The sequence below is a fragment of the Physeter macrocephalus genome, chromosome 12 (assembly GCF_002837175.3).
Source record: "Physeter macrocephalus isolate SW-GA chromosome 12, ASM283717v5, whole genome shotgun sequence".
NCBI classification, from domain to species: Eukaryota; Metazoa; Chordata; class Mammalia; order Artiodactyla; family Physeteridae; genus Physeter; species Physeter macrocephalus.
This window is the reverse complement of record NC_041225.1, coordinates 64,396,186-64,416,351: the sequence shown is the minus strand read 5'-3', so window position 1 is coordinate 64,416,351 and position 20,166 is coordinate 64,396,186. Positions and strand designations below refer to the sequence as shown.

At 37.1% G+C, this 20,166-nt stretch overlaps 1 protein-coding gene across 6 annotated transcripts in view; it reads right to left on the bottom strand.

Moving 5' to 3' along the window:
- The window catches only part of PPP1R21 (protein phosphatase 1 regulatory subunit 21), a 61,395-nt gene that overhangs the window by 5,900 nt on the left and 35,329 nt on the right, over positions 1 to 20,166 (bottom strand). For 4 of the 6 annotated variants that reach the window (XM_007118264.2, XM_007118266.4, XM_007118265.4 and 1 more), the window contains 7 exons: positions 19,794 to 19,886; positions 15,130 to 15,257; positions 12,557 to 12,709; positions 10,144 to 10,236; positions 7,424 to 7,666; positions 1,710 to 1,742; positions 422 to 538 (listed from right to left, as the gene is read on the bottom strand). In XM_007118264.2, the coding sequence (XP_007118326.2) occupies positions 422 to 538; positions 1,710 to 1,742; positions 7,424 to 7,666; positions 10,144 to 10,236; positions 12,557 to 12,709; positions 15,130 to 15,257; positions 19,794 to 19,886 (860 nt within the window). Of the gene's footprint in view, positions 1 to 421; positions 539 to 1,709; positions 1,743 to 2,939; positions 2,996 to 7,423; positions 7,667 to 10,143; positions 10,237 to 12,556; positions 12,710 to 15,129; positions 15,258 to 19,793; positions 19,887 to 20,166 lie in introns of those variants that run through there. The other 2 variants (XR_003682282.2, XM_028496752.2) reach the window with 2 other exon arrangements.

The following is a 20,166-nucleotide window of genomic DNA, read 5'->3' as shown; positions in this document are numbered from 1 at the left end:
TTGCATTTTATCATTTACAAAAACTGACTTCCACAAGCTGTCATTTAGAAACTAGAGAGTAAAAAAAAGAAAAAAAAAAAGAACCAGGCGTACTTTGCTTTGAATTTCCCTAAACGAAAATTCCTTGACCTATGAATGTTACCTGCCTATAACTCTCTAAAACAAGATTATAATTATAATCTATAATTACAATGCTCCAAAACATGTTACATAACCATAAGAAAGGCTACCTGTTATACTCACTGCAATAAAGATTTTTGGTTGGTATGTGGACCAATCTATACGAACTCTAACCAAATCCATATTGCGGACACACAGACTCTGACCTCTCTCTTCTAGTGAACAGCAGGAGGCCAGGACAGTGACCTAATTCCTGAAGGGATTAGAAAAATCCACCTGATCCAATTAACTCTCCACTCACCTCAGCATAAAAATGCACTGACTTGCTATCAGCCAGCTGTAGCTGAGACGTCAGTTCCACTATCCTTGCCATGTAGTGATTTCTAATTAAGTCTTCCCGAGATTCCACATCTGGAGCCTAAACAGAGCACACATAACTCAATAAATAAATGCCAGTGGGATGAAGCAGTTCTGAGAGAGAGAGAGAGAGAGAGAGGAAAAAAAAAAAAATTAATATCACTTTAGCAAAAAAAAAAAAAAAAGACATTTCCTACATTTTCCTTTGAAATTTGATGGGAAATCATAGTTTTCCCACCCCTCAGAGAAACTTCAGACAGGGCGGGTAAATATATATTGCAAATTTCTTTTATTCAGCACCCTGCCTATCTCACAATGAAGCTGAGGCTTCAAGAGAACAAAGCCGAAGTGAAGTCTTGGGAGGCCCACCACCAATGGGGCCATGTCTCTCCACTCAGTTTTTATCTGCCACACACCTAACTTTCAAAATCTCAATATGTCTGACTCCTATGCCCTCCTCTAACTGGAAGAGAACAGGTGAAAGGGGAGCATTTATTGGAACTCCTAAAAATCTGAACATTCTTTTTTCCCCCAAATTATCTTAAAATAGCTCTAATACTCTTAAACATACTAACAAATTAAACTATTTCTATAATGAACAATTTATGGCCCTTGTCCCAGACTAGTTTTCTACTAGTTACTCTAACAATGACACACCACTCAGTTTAGTTTAAAAATATATGCAGAAGTTCAAGGTTACCTAAAGTATAAGGCTAATAAGGAAATCAAAGAAGTTACTTGAACTATATTTACCAGTTTACCATACTGACTGCAAAGCTGAGTGACTTCAGTGTTCTTTTAATGGTTATTTGTGAGCTTACATCTTGTAATATTTCAAAACTAAAATGTGCAAACCTATCTGACAAGCCAAATCTGACCTGGGTTCAGTCACTTGAGGGCTGAAAAGAACTACCAAGCCCACTGATGGTCAAGGCCCTGAAAAGCCCTGCTTTGCCAGCCGGCCCACTGGGAAGGTAATGGCTCGCAGCCTCCTGCCACATGCCAGCGAGCTTGTCAAACTGCCAAGTCAAGTCATTCAAGGAGGCAATTACAGACAGGCTGTAATTTATTGGTGACAGTTAAAACTGACCCAGAGAGAAAAGCAACATGGATCCACATTTGCTAGAATTGTCAGAAACGCAATTAGATGAAGCTGACTTTTGCCGGATTTTGTCAACAAACATGTGGCAAGATGTTTACTAACAAACAACATGATGTTAAGCACACATTACCTCACTGTCAGACGTCCTGGTTAAAATCCCAATCTAGAACATAAGGGAAAAAAGCTTTAGAACAGACTGCTTACACTTCAAACGCAATAGCTTAAACACTTGTAATGTTTTTCTCTTCTCGGTTCACACTGTTTCAAAGCACACTTGCGGGAATTCCCTGGCAGTCCAGTGGTTAGGACTCAGAGCTTTCACTGCTGTGGGCCTGGGGTTCGATCCCTGGTTGGGGAACTAAGATCCCACAGGCTACATGACACGGCCAAAAAAATAAAATAAGCAACATTTTAAAAAAATAAAACAAAATGAACAAACAAAACAACAACAGCAACAAAAAACCAAGCACACTAGCAGTGGAGTTCTAGATGATTACCCTCAAATCAATCATCTTTCAATACAAAGAAGCTGGACCTACAGATAAGTAACCACAGTCATGATTTCTGTCATGAGGCAGTAATGGATAGTGACCATCACTATTTCCTCTATCAGAATGCTGTTAGCCGTTTTCACTGAAACCCAACAAATTGTGTGGGAAGAGAGGGAGGAAGAACAGTTTTTTAACTCCTCTTGTCATTGCTACGCTTATTTCCAAAGCAGCGGCCAAGGAGACCTAAAGACAGTTTCATGGTGACCATAATAACTAAACATTCCACGTGCAAAACAAAAATAGCAAACTCTCTGGCTGAAAGGTCAAAAGGATAAAGAAGAAATATCATTATGACATTAATAAGTATTAATTTCAGATTTAAACTAAAGAAAAAGTATATGTATTATAGACATGTTGAAGTGCTGCCAGGTTTTTTAAAGCTTGCTTTTGCAGATTCAGAGTTCAAAAACAGATCGTAGTCATGGTTCTTGAATTCATTTTATTGTTCAAAGTGGAAGGGCATGTGCTTGGGCTCAATAAGTTAAGGAAACTATTGGAAACTCAGTTTTGATGGATTCTGTTAATCAGAGATGACACCCAACAAACAGTTTTCATGGATTCTAAATAATATCCTCAAGAGTACTACTCTGAATTGTGAGCAGTATATGAATGTTATGCCCACCTAGCTGTAAAAGGATCTTTTATAAGACCTTTTCTTATAGAGGAGCCATAATTTTCCACACACTAAAGCAGGAATAGCAATTAGTCTTTCAGTGAAAAATCGTTTACAGTAACACACTCATCATTTTAATTTTATACATTCAAATATGAGCACATTTGGCAAAATAAATCACAAGCATGGGATTTACCCCTTATCCCCTTTACTCCTGGGTTATGGTTTGAGAATGTGGTACAGCACACAGTCCTGAAAAGGAACGGAATCATATAACTTCAAGAAAAAGTTACAAAATTTATAATTTCAACATTTTCTCATATGCTGCTGATGAGAGTTTAAACTAATACAGTCCTTTGAGAAAATAATTTGGCAATAAAGATCAAGGAACTTAAAAACATTCATGCCTTTTGACCCAATAACTCTAACCCTGAGAATATACCCCAAAGAAATCATCTGGATGCAGAAAGAATCTTATGCATAAAAATGAGATGTTATTTAAAATAATAATAATAACCAATGTCCAATCATAGGTAAACTAAGGTATATTCTATATAGAATACTGTGGAATCAATAAGTTTACACAGTTTCTAATAACAGGATAAATGTTTGCATATTAACTTTATGCTAAAAGATTTTAAATTTTATATAGTATAATGTCAACCAAGTATGAAATTTTGTAGAAAAAAATGTTAACAGTGGTTGTTGGGTATTCGGGAAAATGTCAACATTTTTTTTCTTCTTTTACTCTTCTGTATTTTAAAATTATCTACAATGTACATGTATTGTTTTTATACTTGAAATATATACATTTAAAAATTCTGTGAATTTAAGCAGTGCTTTTTAATTTCAGCAAACAAAAATGGAAGCTTGTAGTTTTCTGTGCTTTTTCTTTCTTGAGGTTACTGTTATTCTTTTTTTTTTTTGGCTGCGTTGTGTCTTCTTTGCTAAGCATGGGCTTTCTCTAGTTGCGGCGAGCGGGGGCTACTCTTCATTGTGGTGGCTTCTCTTGTTGCGGAGCACGGGCTCTAGGCACGCGGGCCTCAGTAGTTGTGGCTCACGGGCTCAGTAGTTGTGGCTCACGGGCTCTAGAGCGCAGGCTCGGTAGTTGTGGCGCACGGGCTTAGTTGCTCCATGGCATGTGGGATCTTCCCGGACCAGGGATCGAACCTGTGACCCCTGCATCGGCAGGCAGATTCTTAACCACTGCACCACCAGGGAAGTCCCTATCTTTTATTACAATAATTAACAGGGGGCTGAATGTTCAAATTACAGTCCTAGATATGTTAATGAAACATAATAAGCATTTAACTTCTGCAATGCTATAGGGTTAGAAATAAGTTTCTATCTGATGTAACTTTTTCAGCCCCAAAGTGCTTGAACCAAAGGAATCTTCCGGGGACTTGTGAGTTTCCTTTGTTGATCAATTAACTTTAAAATGGACACAGACTTTGCTCCAACACCCAAGAGGAAGACAACAGAAGGAGACACACACACTTAGTTCACTTAACTTCACTTAAGGCAGGATGGGAGGTTGTGGGGGTGGGGTGATAAAAAAGAAAGGCTGAAAAGGAAACATCAGGGAAGGCAAAAAAAAAAAAAAAAAAATGCCATCTCTTTTTCTCTCCGTTGTCTCCAGGTTATTTTTGGCAGGAATCTGCCACATGAAGAAGAGAAAGAGAGTTATGTGGGGAGACCCTTCTCTCAGCCTGAAATACTCTTCTCCTGCCTTGGCCTCCTGCTCATTTATGAAACCCACCCATGTTACCTCCTTTGGGATGTCCTCCCCAAGCCCTCCAGGCGACTTCTCTGTGATCCCCCAGCACTCTGGACAGATGTCTATCCAGGCTCTCATTCCATTAGACTGAAAGCAACCAAGGGACGGGAAAAGATTCACCATATAGACTAGACTGTGAAAAATGCAAGGAGGCCAACCAGGTCTTGGTTCTCTGATCCTGACTGTCAAAGACAATGCCCAAAACTGCGGTTCACGGAAAATGTGGCAACTCAACTGCACCTTAATAATGGGAAGAGTTTTGAATTCAAGAAAGTCGAGGAGTTGGAAGGCAAAGTATTTGAGTATGTAGGTGACAGGAGTTATGAATAAACAGGCATCCAGGCAAAAGAAACAGCTTGAACAATGACAGGGAAGCAAAAACACAAAAAACATTATCAGGAAAGAGAGCTTGGTTTGAGTTTGTACAGGGAAATGCTGAAGACAGGTAGTTTGGAATAGGTGTTCACAGACCCTGAATGCCAAACGAATGAGTGGACTATATCCTATAGATAATAGGGAGCCACTAAAAGTCTAGAAGCAATAGAGTGCATAATCAGTAACATACTCTAGGAAAATTACTCTGCTAGCACCTTATGAAGTGGGTGGGAGGAAAGAGATCCTCAACAGATGCAGACAGAGACAGCACACACATGCTAACCGGACAGACAACTTAAAGTTATAGCAACTTCCAAACTCACCAAGCCCAAATAAAGTCATCATCACTCACAGCCCAATAGTGTTTGGTACTGAAGGCTTCCCATGTCCCTGGAAATCTTTCTCACTTACTTATGTAAGAATGGTGTGCTCGCCTTTGAAAATGTTCAAATAAAAAGACAGTTCTCGAGTTTCAGCAACTGACATCAATGACTCAAATACACCAGTGTTGCCAGCTTCCAGTACTTCAGAAAGGCAAGCCATAAACAAATACATTTGTCCGCTGATCTATTTTCTGACACCCATCAGAGCACAAGGCCATGTTGATTAAAAGGACAGGGTGTGGACCTAGATGTTCTGGGTTTGAACCCTAGATCCATCACTTGCCAAGTGTGTGACTTCAGATGAGTTACTCTACCTCTCTGTCCCCCCGTTTCCTCATCTATAAAATGAAGATATGATAGTACCTAAAATCTCATAGGATCTGTGTGAGGACTGACTGGGTTAACACACTGAAAAGTCCTTAGAACCGTGGCTGGCACATGATTACTGCAATTACTATCACTGTCATCAGTGCCCTCCCTGGTCTGGTCCCATAGTTACTCCCTGACGGCACCAATTACTGTTAGTGCAAATGGGAGAAAACAGAAGGAGCAGATGCAGGGAAGCAGGGAGAGGAGACAGGAGAAAGAAGAAACCAGACCCAATGGAGAACAGTCTGACCTGATCAATAAGACAGACTCTGAAGGGAAGTCCAAAGATGAGCGCTGGCAGTGTTGCACTTCCCCAAACGATACCCGGACTCACGTCAGAATTCTGCTCTGTTTGTTAAATGTTCTTCTAGGCGGTCATCTTCCCCTATCACAGGCAATGTGCAACACTCGGGGCTGAGACTCAGACTTGCCATCAGGGGTCACAAAGGACCATCCAGTGAGCATAGCAGCCATTCAGATCACTGCTCTGAGAAGTCTGCTTTATGTTTTTTACTTTTCTCAAACATTTTCATTCTTTTTTCCTCCCCTACATTTTATTATGAAAATTTTCAAACATATAGAAAAGTTGGGGGAAAAAGTATAATAATCATATGTAGCCACCATCTACATTCAGTAATTAACAATTTGCTCATTTGCTTAATTTATCTGCGTATGTACAGATTTCCTGAACAATCTGAGAGCAAGTTGCAGATATGATGACACCTTACCCTGAGTACTTTGGCATTTATCTCCAAAAAATAAAGGTATTCTCCTAAATAATCAAAGTATCATTATCACACCTAAGAAAACTAATAATAATCCACGTTTCTGACACTGTTGAGGTGCAATGAGGTCTGCATACATCTTTAAAATAGAAGTTAATTTGTATATATTACTATCAGGTATGCTCTGAATCAGATGCAAGGGAGATGTGAGGACCATGACTTGCTCTTCAACAGCATCAGCGAGCTACAGGGGTAGCCTCAGGACAGGGCTGTCAAAAAGTGCCATGGCTCTCCTCAAATTTCTCAGAAAATGCTAACGAAAATATATTTAATGAGATCCTTCTAATTTTGAGGGGTTTTTTTCCCTTCCCTTCCTGATTTGTCATTTTCTAGATTTTCTAGTTTTTTGTTTTTTTTTTTTTTTTACAGTGGGCAGAAAAATATAATCAGAAAACTTTTCTCAATGTAACTGAATTTTATAATTCCAAAAGAGATGTTTCTTCACCTTCTAAGTCACTGCAATTAAATATAAGACAAGAAATATAAAGTTGCAAAATAACTTGTCAGTATATTGTCTTATGAAGTTTAGCTAACCTGATGGGTTTCTATATTATATGTATGTCATAAAGCTTTATACTACCCAGGAATATACCATTGGTTAAAAATGGTTAAAAATGGTATTTGGTTAAAAATGGTAATTGGTTAAAAATGGTATTTGCCATCATCTCTATAAAAAGTTAGGCAGTTAGTCCTTTGTCAGAAACATAACCCCCATATCACCAATGTTTCAGTGGAGAAACAGAATCATCTTAAATTTGACTTACTATATCTTCTCCAGGAACACAGCCCTTACCATGGGGAAATCTCGCATGTAAAATCAAAGAGAATTTAATAAAGTTGCTTTTTTGAAGGGGGCATCCTGCTTACCAACCTGCTTTTTCTAGAGCACATGGATTATTCCTGTTATCAAGTGACATGTACTTTAGATGGTTAACACTGAACACTAAGATGGATCCCCACCAATTACCATTTAAAAAAAGAAGACACTTACCAGACTAGTGCTGTGAACAGCCTCCGGCACAGCCTTGGCGGACGCGTCTTCCTGGCCCGCAGCGGTCACCAGGGCGGCCCCTTCCTGGGCTACCCCAACCGCCTGCCCATTACTTGTGCTCTTCAGTTTATCTGCAGTTCGCTGGTTTTCTTTCTCCAGCTTGATTTTAGCTAACTGTGCTTCCAACATCCAATGTTCTTTTTCCTGCTCCAGTTTAGAAATCTTCTCCAAACTCTGCTGAACCTTAAAAGCAACAGAGAGTTCTGCACCTTAGAGGATGATGCAGACAAAACTTACCAGCCAAAAAAAATACTTTATGGAATGTAGACCAAAACTACTTCACAGGTGTGAAAACAAAAAAGCTTGATCCTGGAATAGGGAACGTTTTATTAAACAGGATACAAAAAGCACAACCATAAATTGAGAAATTGAACTAGAATGAAATTTTAAAAATCTCTATCACAAGGTATAATAAAGAGAGTAAACAGGAAAGCCACAAAGTGGAAGATGCATGTATCCAACAGCGGACTAATACCCATAACATATAAAGAACTTCTATAAATCAATGATAAAAAGACAGTCAACCCAATAGAGAAACAGGAGAAAAGAAGACTTGAATAGGCACCTGAACGTTACTATAAACATAAAAAAGAAGGTATCCAATGTCACTATTAACCAAGGAAAAGCAATTTAAAACCACCCAAATGAATAAAAACAAAACAAAACAAAAACACCCAAATGACTAAAATGAAAGACAGAAAATACAAAGACGGACATGTTTATGGAGCAATTGGAACTATCATATAGTGCTTGGGGGAGTGGAATTTGGGACAAACACTTTGAAAACTGTTTGGCAGGATCTTTGAAAATTGAACTTGTATCCTATAACTTAGCAATTCTACTTCTAAGTATACGCCCAAGAGAAAAACATGCATGTTTATCAAAAGACAAGTATAAGAACGCCCATAGCAGCCCTATGATAGTCAAACACTTGAAAACTACCCAAATAGTCATAAGCTGTAAGCATGGATAAATAAATTATGTATTTTCACACGACAGAATACTCAACAGGAATGAAAATGGACCAATTACAACTACACATAACATGGATGAATATTATAAATATAATATTGAACAAAAGAAGCCAGATCTGAAAGAGATGCTACATAATTCTCATTTAATATAAAGTTCAGTATCAGGCAACAGAACAAAGAACGTAGGATAATGGTTACCTCTGGGGAAAGAGGAGAGTAATACCTGGAAAGGGGCATGAGGAAGGTTTCTGAGGTCCTGGCAATCTTTTTTTTTACAGGTATATACCTTACATGAAGAAATGTTCTTTTTTAACAATTCTATCTAGCTACCGGTTACATTAATGTGTTTGTGAAAATTCACTGAAATATATTAATAATTTATATACTTTTCTTTAAGTATGTTATACTTCAATAAGAAGTTTAAAAAAAGCTAATTTTCAAGGCAAATGAAAGCTTGAGAATTAAATAAAAATAAAAACAATCTTAGAGTGAATTCCAAATGCTTTACCAACTATCATCGTTGAACAATTACCACGTACCACCGTTCATGATATTTTCCTGCCAGTATCCTACTGAAGCCTCCTAACAGTCCTACAATTCTCACGTCTCAAAGAGGAGAACCTGAAGTCCCAGCAGCTCGACCGCCTGCAAAGCTAACAAACAGAGCCAGGATGTGGGACCTCGTGTGTCTGGCTCATAAGTCTGATTCTTTTCACCGTATCACACTGCTTCCCATTGGCTCATTTAATCCTTACGGGACCCTGAAAGGTAGATATTATCCTCGCTTTAGAGAGGCAGGATGTGAGACCCGGAGTGCTTATCAGACTAGCCTGCAGCTGGTCAATGGCAGAGTGGGAAAAGCAATAGCTCTGAAGTCAGACCATTCTGCTACTTACTAGCTACTATGGATAAAAGCTGTTTAATTTCTTTGAGCCTTACTTTCCTCACATAAAATAAGAAGGAAATCTAAAATAAATTTTTAAGATACTCCACATTTCACTGTTTGTCTCAGGAATTTTGTTTTTTAGGAATTATTATGTGGATTAGATTTTTAGTTTCAACATCCTCTTGAATTAATGTTGAAAAGATAAGTGATATGTGTCCAATGAAAATAAGGTCGGCATGGGCAAAATACTGTCTCAGATGAATTTGTGCTCTCTTTAAAATAAATATTTCCAAAACTCAAGCAAGCCAGGTGTTAAAGTAAATAAATCTCTGGCGAATGCTAAACCGGGGTCAGTTTGTATCAACTTCTGAAAAAAATAGTACCACCTACCTCCACCTACCCCCCAAATTCAATTGATCAATTGAGCGTTGGAAATTTTTCATTCCTGTCCATTTAGGAAATAAAAATAACTCACTGAGTCTCTAGCCACACTCCCCCTTCTTTGCCTTATTATTTCAGACATTTAAATCTAGTACCTAAATAATTAATCAGCATGGCCAGAGTGTGCTGATATTACTTTATTGGCAATCATAACACCAACTGAATCAGGATGACTTATTTAGAGTATCAACAAACGGTTTTCAATGAATTATGCTTATGGTGCTTTTTAGCATGTGTTAATTAACTTTACATGTTTACTTACATAGCCTTTTAAATTGCTCTATGTATATGAAAACCTTTTATAGGGGATTTTATATTCATGCTCTTTAACAAGTACCATGATTTTCCCAATGCCATACCTGTTGTGCAAGACCTTCTCGACTTTCAGTAGAGCTGAGAAGGACCCGGCGGTTTGCCAGTGCTTCTTCATAAGGCACAGATTCCAAGAGGGGCTATGGAAAAAGCATCAAAAGAAATAAAGTAAAAGGTCGCATCATTTCCCTGATCTTACAAATAAGAATGCTAAATGAGGTTTGATAATAAAATTCAGATGCATGTCAACATAGACTAGTTGCCTTAATACACATAAAAAAGGAACTTAAAAAAAAAAAAAGAAAAGAAAAAGAATGAAGGGGAACATGTCATACCAGTTATAAAAGACACTATCTAAAACCATAAGACTTGCACCAAAATAGACAGATGAAGGAATGGCATAGAAAAATCTAGAAACAGACAAAAGCACATATAAAAATGTATTACGTGACAAATGTTGCATTTTTAAGTCAATGGAGAAAGGATAAGTCATGCAAGGACAATCAGTTAATAATTTAGAAAAATAACTATTTAGGCCTCAATTTCATACCTATATCAGAATAAATTCAAGATGGGCTGAAGATTTCAATCTAAAAAGTTTAGACCACAAAAATACTGGAAGAAAATGTAGGTGAACTGACTTTCCAAGAGTCACCTGAGAATCACCACCGTAAAGAAAAAGCCTGGTTTGATGATATAAAAATTAAAACTTATAAATTTTGAAAAATTACTACAGCAAACTGAGGAAAAATATTTCCGACATAAACAAAGGACTAAAATCCTTAACACAGAGCTCCTTCAACCCTAATTAGGAACATTTATTTAAAAACAGGTAAACAACTTGAACAGGAAATTGAAATAAATATAAACAGTAAATTTATGAAAGGATGTTCTATTTCAATAATAAGCAAAGAAATGAAAATTAGAACAATAACATGGAACCTCTTGTTTCTAAGATTTACAAATTAAATTTACGGGTTAAATTTATACTTCTATTGCTGGTAAACTATAAACAGGTAACCTTTGAAACATTCACAGACTTTGAATGAGCAATTCTATTTTTAGGAATTAATCATAAAGATATAATTAAAACAATTAGGTAGCCTTATACGTTGCTAGGAGTGTACAACCACTCTTACAGGTAATCTGGCAGTAAATATTAAAACTTAAAACCACATTATCCAGAACATTCCACCTCTCAGTAATCCACACATATGCCCAAGGAGGCATTTACAAAGCTATCTAACAGTGAAAAACTGGAATCAACCTAAATGCCCACCAAAAAGAGACTACCTAAATGAACCACGGAGTACCTATATCACAGATTTCAATGCTGTGTTTAAAATGAATAAAGTAGCCATCATATGTATTGATATAGACAGGTCTCTAAAACATATTTTAAATGGAAAAAGGAAGCTACACAACGAAACATGCATTTAAGTTAAAAAATAATTAGAAAAGTCTTTATATTCTTCATATTTTGCATATAGTTCAAAGTTTACAGAGATGAGTACAAATGCTCCAAAAGAGTCTGGAATTTACACACCAAACTGATAACTATAGTTACCTCTGGAGAGGAACTGGAATTAGGGATTGTAATTTACCTATAATGTTCTCATGTAATATAAGAATGTATTTATGCATTATGTGTAACTAAAAGTTAGAAAGAAATAAAGAGAGAAAAGTAAATACACAAAGTTGCATGTGCAAGAATATCCCCTGTAGTATTGCATATAACAGTGAAAAATAGGAAGCAACCTAAAAATCCACTAGCAATGGATGGCTTAATTAAATTATCACACATTTATAGAATGAAATACTATAGATGAAATACTAGATGCATTAAAATGATAGCAATTTATACTTATAGATATATATTTTTGTGATATAAAGATATCCACAATGCATTAAAGAGGAAAAGAAACAGATTCTAAAACAGTCTATGTATCCAGATACACTGCTTTTTATAATGTGTGTGTGTGTGTGTGTGTGTGCGTGCATGTATACACATTAAAATTTTATGGTTAAGAGGAGCTTCCTTTGGGTTGCGGGATTTTCTTCTTCATGTACTGCTGTTTCTTCTGATTTCTTTTTGCAATGATCATGTATTCTTATTATATTGAGAAAAAAATTATAAATGTATTTCAATTTTTTTTATTTCTACAAGTTTAAGATTTTCTAAAGTTTGACACTTACTGGCTGCCTGGCTGTCTCACCCTAAACACTCTACCAGCCACTGGAAACGTAAGTCTAATACGGCCTAGGAAATGAGATTCAGGTCTCTGTCCCATCCTCTTCTCCAAAGACCCCCACCACCACCACCTCACAACACCCACCAACCACCTGTCCCTCAAAATTGTATAAAACCTAAACAATATGAACTGTGGGAAAACTTCTGCCATTCTCTGGAATTATTCCAGATTTTCCCTCTGATTTAAATGTTAACAGCAGCTCACAAACCTTTCTCAAAGCCTTCATATAGGCAGCAGCTTTTTTCTTGTATTGCAGCATGCATTCAGCTGAGAGAGGACTGATGAATCCACTCGCTGTCTTAGGCCCGTAGCTCAGAGAAGCAATGAAGTAGTCCACGTTGTTGCTGAAGAAAGATGCAATCTAAACCAAGTGTGACAAGAAGATAAATTTTGTTTTCCAATAGTATATCTAAAATATATATCTAATAGTTTTCAGAGCAAAGTTAAGGATACTGAGAATGGAAATGAAATTTCAACACATGCTCAAAAGCCCACATTTATTTATTTGAAAAGAATACACAGGGAAGGATTTATAATAAACACAATAAAGTATAAATTTTGAGACCAGACTTGTGACATGTCTTAATCTAGACAAATTCTACTGTTTCTAAAAACCAACGCTGATTCTGATTTATTCTGTAGACAATGCTTATGAGCTGTTTACCTTACTAAGTCTGCCCCTGCTCTCAAAATATATACGTTTGGGTTTACACATTCCATTTGCATTTTAACTTTGAATGCTTCATATTCCAACACAAGACATGACACAAGCATATTGAATATATGATCTCTACTTTAATTTCATTCTGTAAATCTCAATCTGTGCATTACAAATATAACAGGAAAGAAAAAGACTGAAAATTCAGCAGACCCTTGTCATTTACAGATTTAACATTTGCTTAATCTATGTAAGCAAAAACAAAGATCCATAACTGTAATTTTGCTGAGCCATGATTCTGAATCTACAGTGCTATATGAAATGGTGATATAAATAAAAATGTCCAAGAAAGTTATTAGCCAGAAAAATTAAAGTCTTTGATACATTAAAGAGTATTCTATTTCAATAAATAAGAGAAAGTAACTTGTGAAACAACAGTACTTTACCTTGGCAAAAACTGTTCAAAAAGTAAGCAATCACTCACTAATGGTCTAAAAGATTATCTTTTTCATTAATATTTTACTGTGTCAAATGAAATTCCATGTTAGGTAGTATTCAAGAAAATGAAAACTCTAAAAATCTTGAGCTGTATATTCCTTGTGTATGACATAGATAGTACAGTGTTTGCATTTCAGTCATGGTAGTATACGGTGAGGTTTACTTTCTTTCCTCTAATATTTCTACATTTCCCAAATGTTCTTTAACATGCTTATGTTATACTTTCATAGTGGGTTTTTTAAAAATTACAAATGATAAAATTTAGTTTAATCAAATCACATTAGCTAAGTATTAAGCTGCCACAAACTAATACTTAGTTCAGATACTTATTTTAGCTAAAAACCATTTATAAAAATTTCAGAGTGAAGATCAAGTACCTTTCCTTGAGACAACTCTTAAGGTTTCAGGCAAAGCAAATGTAAAATAAGCTATGAAGTATATAAGTATTTAATATTCCAGAGTTCTCCTAAAAAAGTGACAAATGCAGAGACTCTTGTAAAATGTCAACATTCTCTTTTTCCAGAATTGTTCACAATTGAATCAAAGTTAGAATCATCCTCGGAAAGTTTCCAGAATGCCTGTGGGTAAAAGCACTAAAGAGGAGGCAGTGGGGATGGTCTTCGGGCTAAGGAATCCTGTAGGCACTGACCTGCGAGCTGATAGATCCAAAAGGCAACACCTTTAAATTACAGCCCCAAACTTAGCAGACTGTCAGGAAGACTGGTCTGACTTTGGGAAGGATGACACTGAATACCTAACATAACCTATGATCATTTCTGATTAACTTAAAACACTTGAAAAAAGTGTGCTCCTACTAAGGTCAACCTGTCAGAAAAATAAAGGTATATAACACAGATAGAGATTAGCACTTTCTTGAGAAATTATGTTGAGTCTGCTGAAATAAACGGGCTAAAATAGTCCTGAATACAGTACTTTTGGTTTTATACATCTGGGTAGTTCTCAGAGAAATCTTAGTCACTAAAGGCTTTGATGACAGCCACATGAACATGTGCTCTTAGAATGTGACCTGCTGAAACCAGTTATCCAAGACAGAACAATTTTTAAAGAAACTGCACTCTGGCCAGTTTATAATAACAATTAAGTATTTACTAATCCAAATGATCATTATCTAATATTAAGAATTCAATGAGAAGATACATGTTGAAGTCACCTTAAAAGTACTTATTAGCGTACAAAACCACAGAAGTAGCATTATCACAAGTGTTGCCAAAAAACAAAAAACTTGGAGGGGAAAAAACAAAATATTAACAAAAGTCTTATAATTCTTTTTCTTTTTCTCTATCTCAATTTCTGTATAGCAGACCTTTAATACACACAAGGATCTATAGTGAGACCACCTGGAATCTTTCAATCATCAAACATCTCATTAAAACATCAGAAGTGAGTGACCCATTTCCTCATCACAAATGCTTAACAGTAACTACCATATTGTTTCAAATATTAGGTAGGAAGGAGGAAAAGGGAGACAACTTTATTTTACAAAAAAGGCTGGTAATCGAAAATCCTTTCACAGATCAATTTTCCTACTAGGTCACTCAAAAAAAAAAAAAAGGAGCACATTTAAGAGTTGAATTTAATGTCAATATAAACCAGAGAAAAATTACCTTTCCTGCTCCATTTGTCAATGCCACTACTGATGACAGGATGCAATCATTAGTTGTTATGAGCTTCTGTGTTGCTGTTGGAAGTTCATGCTCTATTGTAGCCTTTTGACTATAATGTTTGGAAATATCTATAAACCCAATCAAATGAAAACTCATTACTATCTATATACAAGTTGTATACAGATAACCAGCCCGCTAACTTCTTATATCTACTCTTACAAATTTACAAGACAAATCTGACAAAAAATGGTCCCAAATATGAGGATTGTGCTGAATATCAATTAGGTCTCAAGTTCACATGGAAAGAATAGAGAGTAGTGAGGGTCTCTTAACACCATCCTAGTGTCTATTACAGCCCCCAGCAGGTGGGTCTCATTCTCCTTCATTTGAGTGTTAGCCCTTATTCTAACACCGGGTAAAGGACCCTGAGCAATATTTACCAGTTAAAAACCTTGTTTCAATAGTCCAGCAGGCACAAATGAGAGTTTACATTGTGTTTATACAAACAAACCATGAGGCTGGAAAAGAACAGCCAATACAGGCACAATGTCCCACAATCCTTATTGGATCTTAGCTGGTTTGCCAGTACATACTTTAACAATAAGAAAGGTCTGCATGGCCAAATAAGGATTGGATACTCTAGAATCTGGCTTCACATTCTATTGCCTCTAGTCCAAGAAAGTTATAACAAAGGCCTGTGGTTATGGAAGCATATAAGAGAGGCTTAGATATAAATATGTTGACAGAAACAGCAGTAGGTGAAATTGGCCAAACAGCTAAGCTTGGGGTTTTCTGGGTCTCTGAGAAATAAAGTAATTTCATCCTGGAAATAAGGGGAAATGGGAGAATTACCAAGACAACATTGATTTACAAGGAAGGGCAATTATATTTTTAAATTAAAAGGTGTTTATGATACAGCCTCCTTTGAATTTTTTACAGTACTTCAGTTACAACAGCATTAATTATCATTACCAACAAAGCAGAAAATAAATCACAAAACATGGAAACTAACTTTTTTTTTTTTTTTTTGCGGTACGCGGGCCTCTCTCACTGTTGTGGCTTCTCCCGTTGCGGAGCACAGGCTCCGGACGCATAGTTGCGCCGCGGCATGTGGGATCTTCCCGGACCAGGGCTTGAACCTGTGTCCCCAGCACTGGCAGGCAGATTCTTAACCACTGCTCCACCAGTGAAGTCTGGTCTTGGTTTTTTTTTTTTTTTTTTTTTGCTGTACGCGGGCCTCTGACCGTTGTGGCCTCTCCCGTTGTGGAGCACAGGCTCCGGACGCTCATGCGCAGCGGCCATGGCTCACGGGCCTAGCCGCTCCGCGGCATGTGGGATCTTCCCAGACCGGGGCACGAACCCGTGTCCCCTGCATCGGCAGGTGGACTCTCAACCACTGCACCACCAGGGAAGCCCAGAAACTAACTTTTATAGCAGGTGTGTATACAAAGAATTTCATTTATTCAGAATCAAGAAATTTAGTTGATTATAGATAATTAAAAGGGAATAAGACTATTCAAAAAGAAAGGGTATTTGAGATTTAACCTAGTATGATAATGATATTTAACAAAATTACTGTTTTATGAATAAGATTACTTTTACTGAAATTTAAAACTAGGAAATTGCATTACTTACATATATTGTGTTATATACACATATATATAAACTTTTACATATATAAACCTTTAATTTAAGATAGTCTTAGAGTTATAGAAAAAATTACAGAGACTTTCTGGATACCCTTAGCCAGTTTTCACTATTGTTAACATCCTACACTACTATGGTACAGTTGTCACAGTGAAGGAACCAACTAATTGGTAATTACTATTATGTTTAATATTTCTGAAAAATAAATGATTATCCTCTATAAATTCATAAGATATCCAAGTGAATGAAAATTCAATTGGAACATGGAACATTTTTTTGTATACTGAACTTGCTAGCCCCTAGAGTAGACATTTTCTTTCTATACACCACAGAAAGTTTTATTCAATATTTTATTGTCTGTATACAATGCTATAATACAAATGGGTTGGTAGGCAATCTTGGTTGATTGGTGTAGGTGACTGAAATACTTATAAAAGATGTACAGTATTAAGAATCCTCCCATGGCTTCTAGTGGATCAGAGCTACTGTAGTTTGACTATAATAATTCTCCCAATCCAACTGTTTACTCTTTATCGAGTCCAAATATTTTCATTATTTAGGGTGTTCCTCGACATTAAAGTTTAACTCCAAAAAGTATAAGGAAATCATGTGACCTAGACAAGAGATTTATTTTCTTTTATGTTTCCTATGAGTCTACCTGCTTTAGACTTGAGACCAAAGATCAAACAATTCTCACTTAGAATGCCACTTGTTAAAAGATTAATTCACTTCCATTTTAATTCCTTGTAGGATACACATTTTTATAAATCTCTCTCTTTTTATACTAAGACCAGCCTGCCTTCTTTTTTTATATATATAACTTTATTTATTTGTTTATTTAATTTATTTTTGGCTGCGTTGGGTCTTCGTTGCTGCGTGTGGGCTTTTTCTAGTTGCGGCGAGCGGGGGCTACTCTTCGTTGCAGCGCGCGGGCTTCGCCTGGCGGTGGCTTCTCTTGTTGCAGAGCACAGGTGCTAGGGCGTGCGGGCTTCAGTAGTTGTGGCACATGGGCTCAGTAGTTGTGGTGCACAGGCTTAGTTGCTCCATGGCATGTGGGATCTTCCCAGACCAGGGCTCGAACCTGTGTCTCCTGCATTGGCAGGCAGATTCTTAACCACTGTGCCACCAGGGAAACCCCAGCCTGCCTTCTTGATTGCCTTCCTTCCTTTCTTCTTTCCAACTTGGACCAAGCAATTAAGGGCAAAGCATCAAGGGAAAAGATTTGAAATAAAAGTTCTCTTAAAAACAAAGTATATTCTGGTAATGCCAGCTAATGCTCCCTCTGAGTTTTCATGAGAGATACACAACAGTCTTCCAACTGGGTAAGAAGACAGATTTGAACCGTAAAACTAGCAACAAGAGGCCATAATCTGCTTGCCAACCATCCTTCATGTTTCCCAGTATTCTCTCTTTTTATATTATGTTTACTTTCAAGGACAGAAACAAGCAGAGGCACAAAGGGGGCTAAGGGAGCCTCTGATCCTCCTCTGATAATCTCCACCAGCTCATAGCGAATAATAATAGTAACATTCTTTGATTTGGACCACTTGGCATCTTATGTCATATATGAACAAAAGCATTTTTAGAGAACTCAGAAGTACATTATTATTTATAGAAATACAACTAAAATCAAGATTTTTTAAAATGTAAAGGAAGCTTTAAGATCCTCAATGGACAGCTACCCTCCATTGCTCTAGCCTCTCTTTTAGCAAAATTCTAGAGAAAACACTAGCAGGAACAAATCATCACATTAGCATAGGAAAACTTAGGAAACAAAACCAAAAAACCTATAGCCACAGAGCTACTTGTGGTTTCAATGGCCTAGTTCTATGTTACGTAAAGTTCTGGAATAGAGGACTATGGTTAAGTCTGAGCTCCCCAAACCAAAAGCTGCACAGGAGAAAGGTACCAGTCCCTTGGGTTTTCTATGGACCAGACTAGGTTCTGCAGGGTTGGGGCTGCCTGTTGTCACCTGCCACCAAGACTCTTTATGCAAGCTGTGATTCCTGCAACCAGTGTTAGCTCCAGAAGTACAGTGACTTTTAAAGTTCCTTATAATTGAAGACAAGCCACAGGAAGGACCATTTTCCAGACTGAATGGTAAGGTAGTACTGGGTAATTCCACTGAAACTAAGAATGATTCCCAGTAACATAGGTTATATGGTTATGTGCCAATCTATAGAAAGGCCCCCAATATACCCATCTTATACATGCCATCCAACAAAGTTTTAAGTTTTTAAAAAGTATTTTCTGTGAAACCAGTAATTGGTCACTAATTGCACACTAAACACCACAGTGAAAAATCTAGGCACCTGGGCTATTTCCAATAGTCCTTAATAATTGCTCCTGCCCTCCTCTCCTCCCCCTACTCCAACAGTCTTCAAAAGGAAAAGAACAGAGGAAAAAAACCTAGAAGCCACACAGAAATATAGATTAAAAAGTCAGGACTCAGAATCACATGCTAGGAAGCAAATGAAATGACCGTTGACAATATGTGCTCCATATTCTTAGGAGCACATAGCAACTAAAAACTGACCAAAGCTTGAAAACAGACCTTCATTCCTTAAGGCTCTCCTGAACAAAACAGGACTTATAATGGGTACTCTAAACACAAAAACACACAGGAGGGTAGAAAACCACTGCATTCTTTCTGGGATCTTTAAACCTTCATTTCCTCAGTTCCTTCATGTTTGGGCTCTAACAAGTGCAGTATTTTGCTAAATGCCTCTGAATAGCATGTCTGGCTTGATAAAATTCATACACCTGCCTTAAGTCAGTGTAATGTATTTTTGGCTAAAGTTCCATGCACAAGGGTTTCTCTTCAGCACTTTGTTTGCCTTCAGGAAAGAAGCAGATGGGAAAAGCAGAAGGCAGTAAGCTGTGCACTTCAACGTAAGCCAAATGCTACTAAACCTTTATCTGGGGTCTATTAGCCTTGGCAGTATTTGTTTAAATCTCATTCAGGCAGATCTGAGAAAATGGGACAAAGCTTATTTATGTTCTTTTCCAAGCCTCACCTTTCATGACATCATGAAATCCATGCAGAGCAGCACCAACATTTGTTAAGACAGAACTGTAGTTTGTCCGAAGGAGTCCATCTGGCTCCGTACCTAGGAAACCAAGATCACAAACCTAAGCATTTTCCCAGAAGAATTCACCTGAAAAATTGACAGCCCACCATCTCCCCTCTACCTTTGGGAAGAGAGAGAACGAATACTGATTGTGATATGTTGAAAATAATGGCTCTTAAAATCATTGTAGAAACATTCAGATAGAATGGTGATAATCACAGGGATCTAAGCTGATTTGCATCCCCCATGTCCACAGATATTAATGGTTACAAGAATCAAAATTAAATTGCTAAGCAGGATTATGTCTTTCATTCTTTTT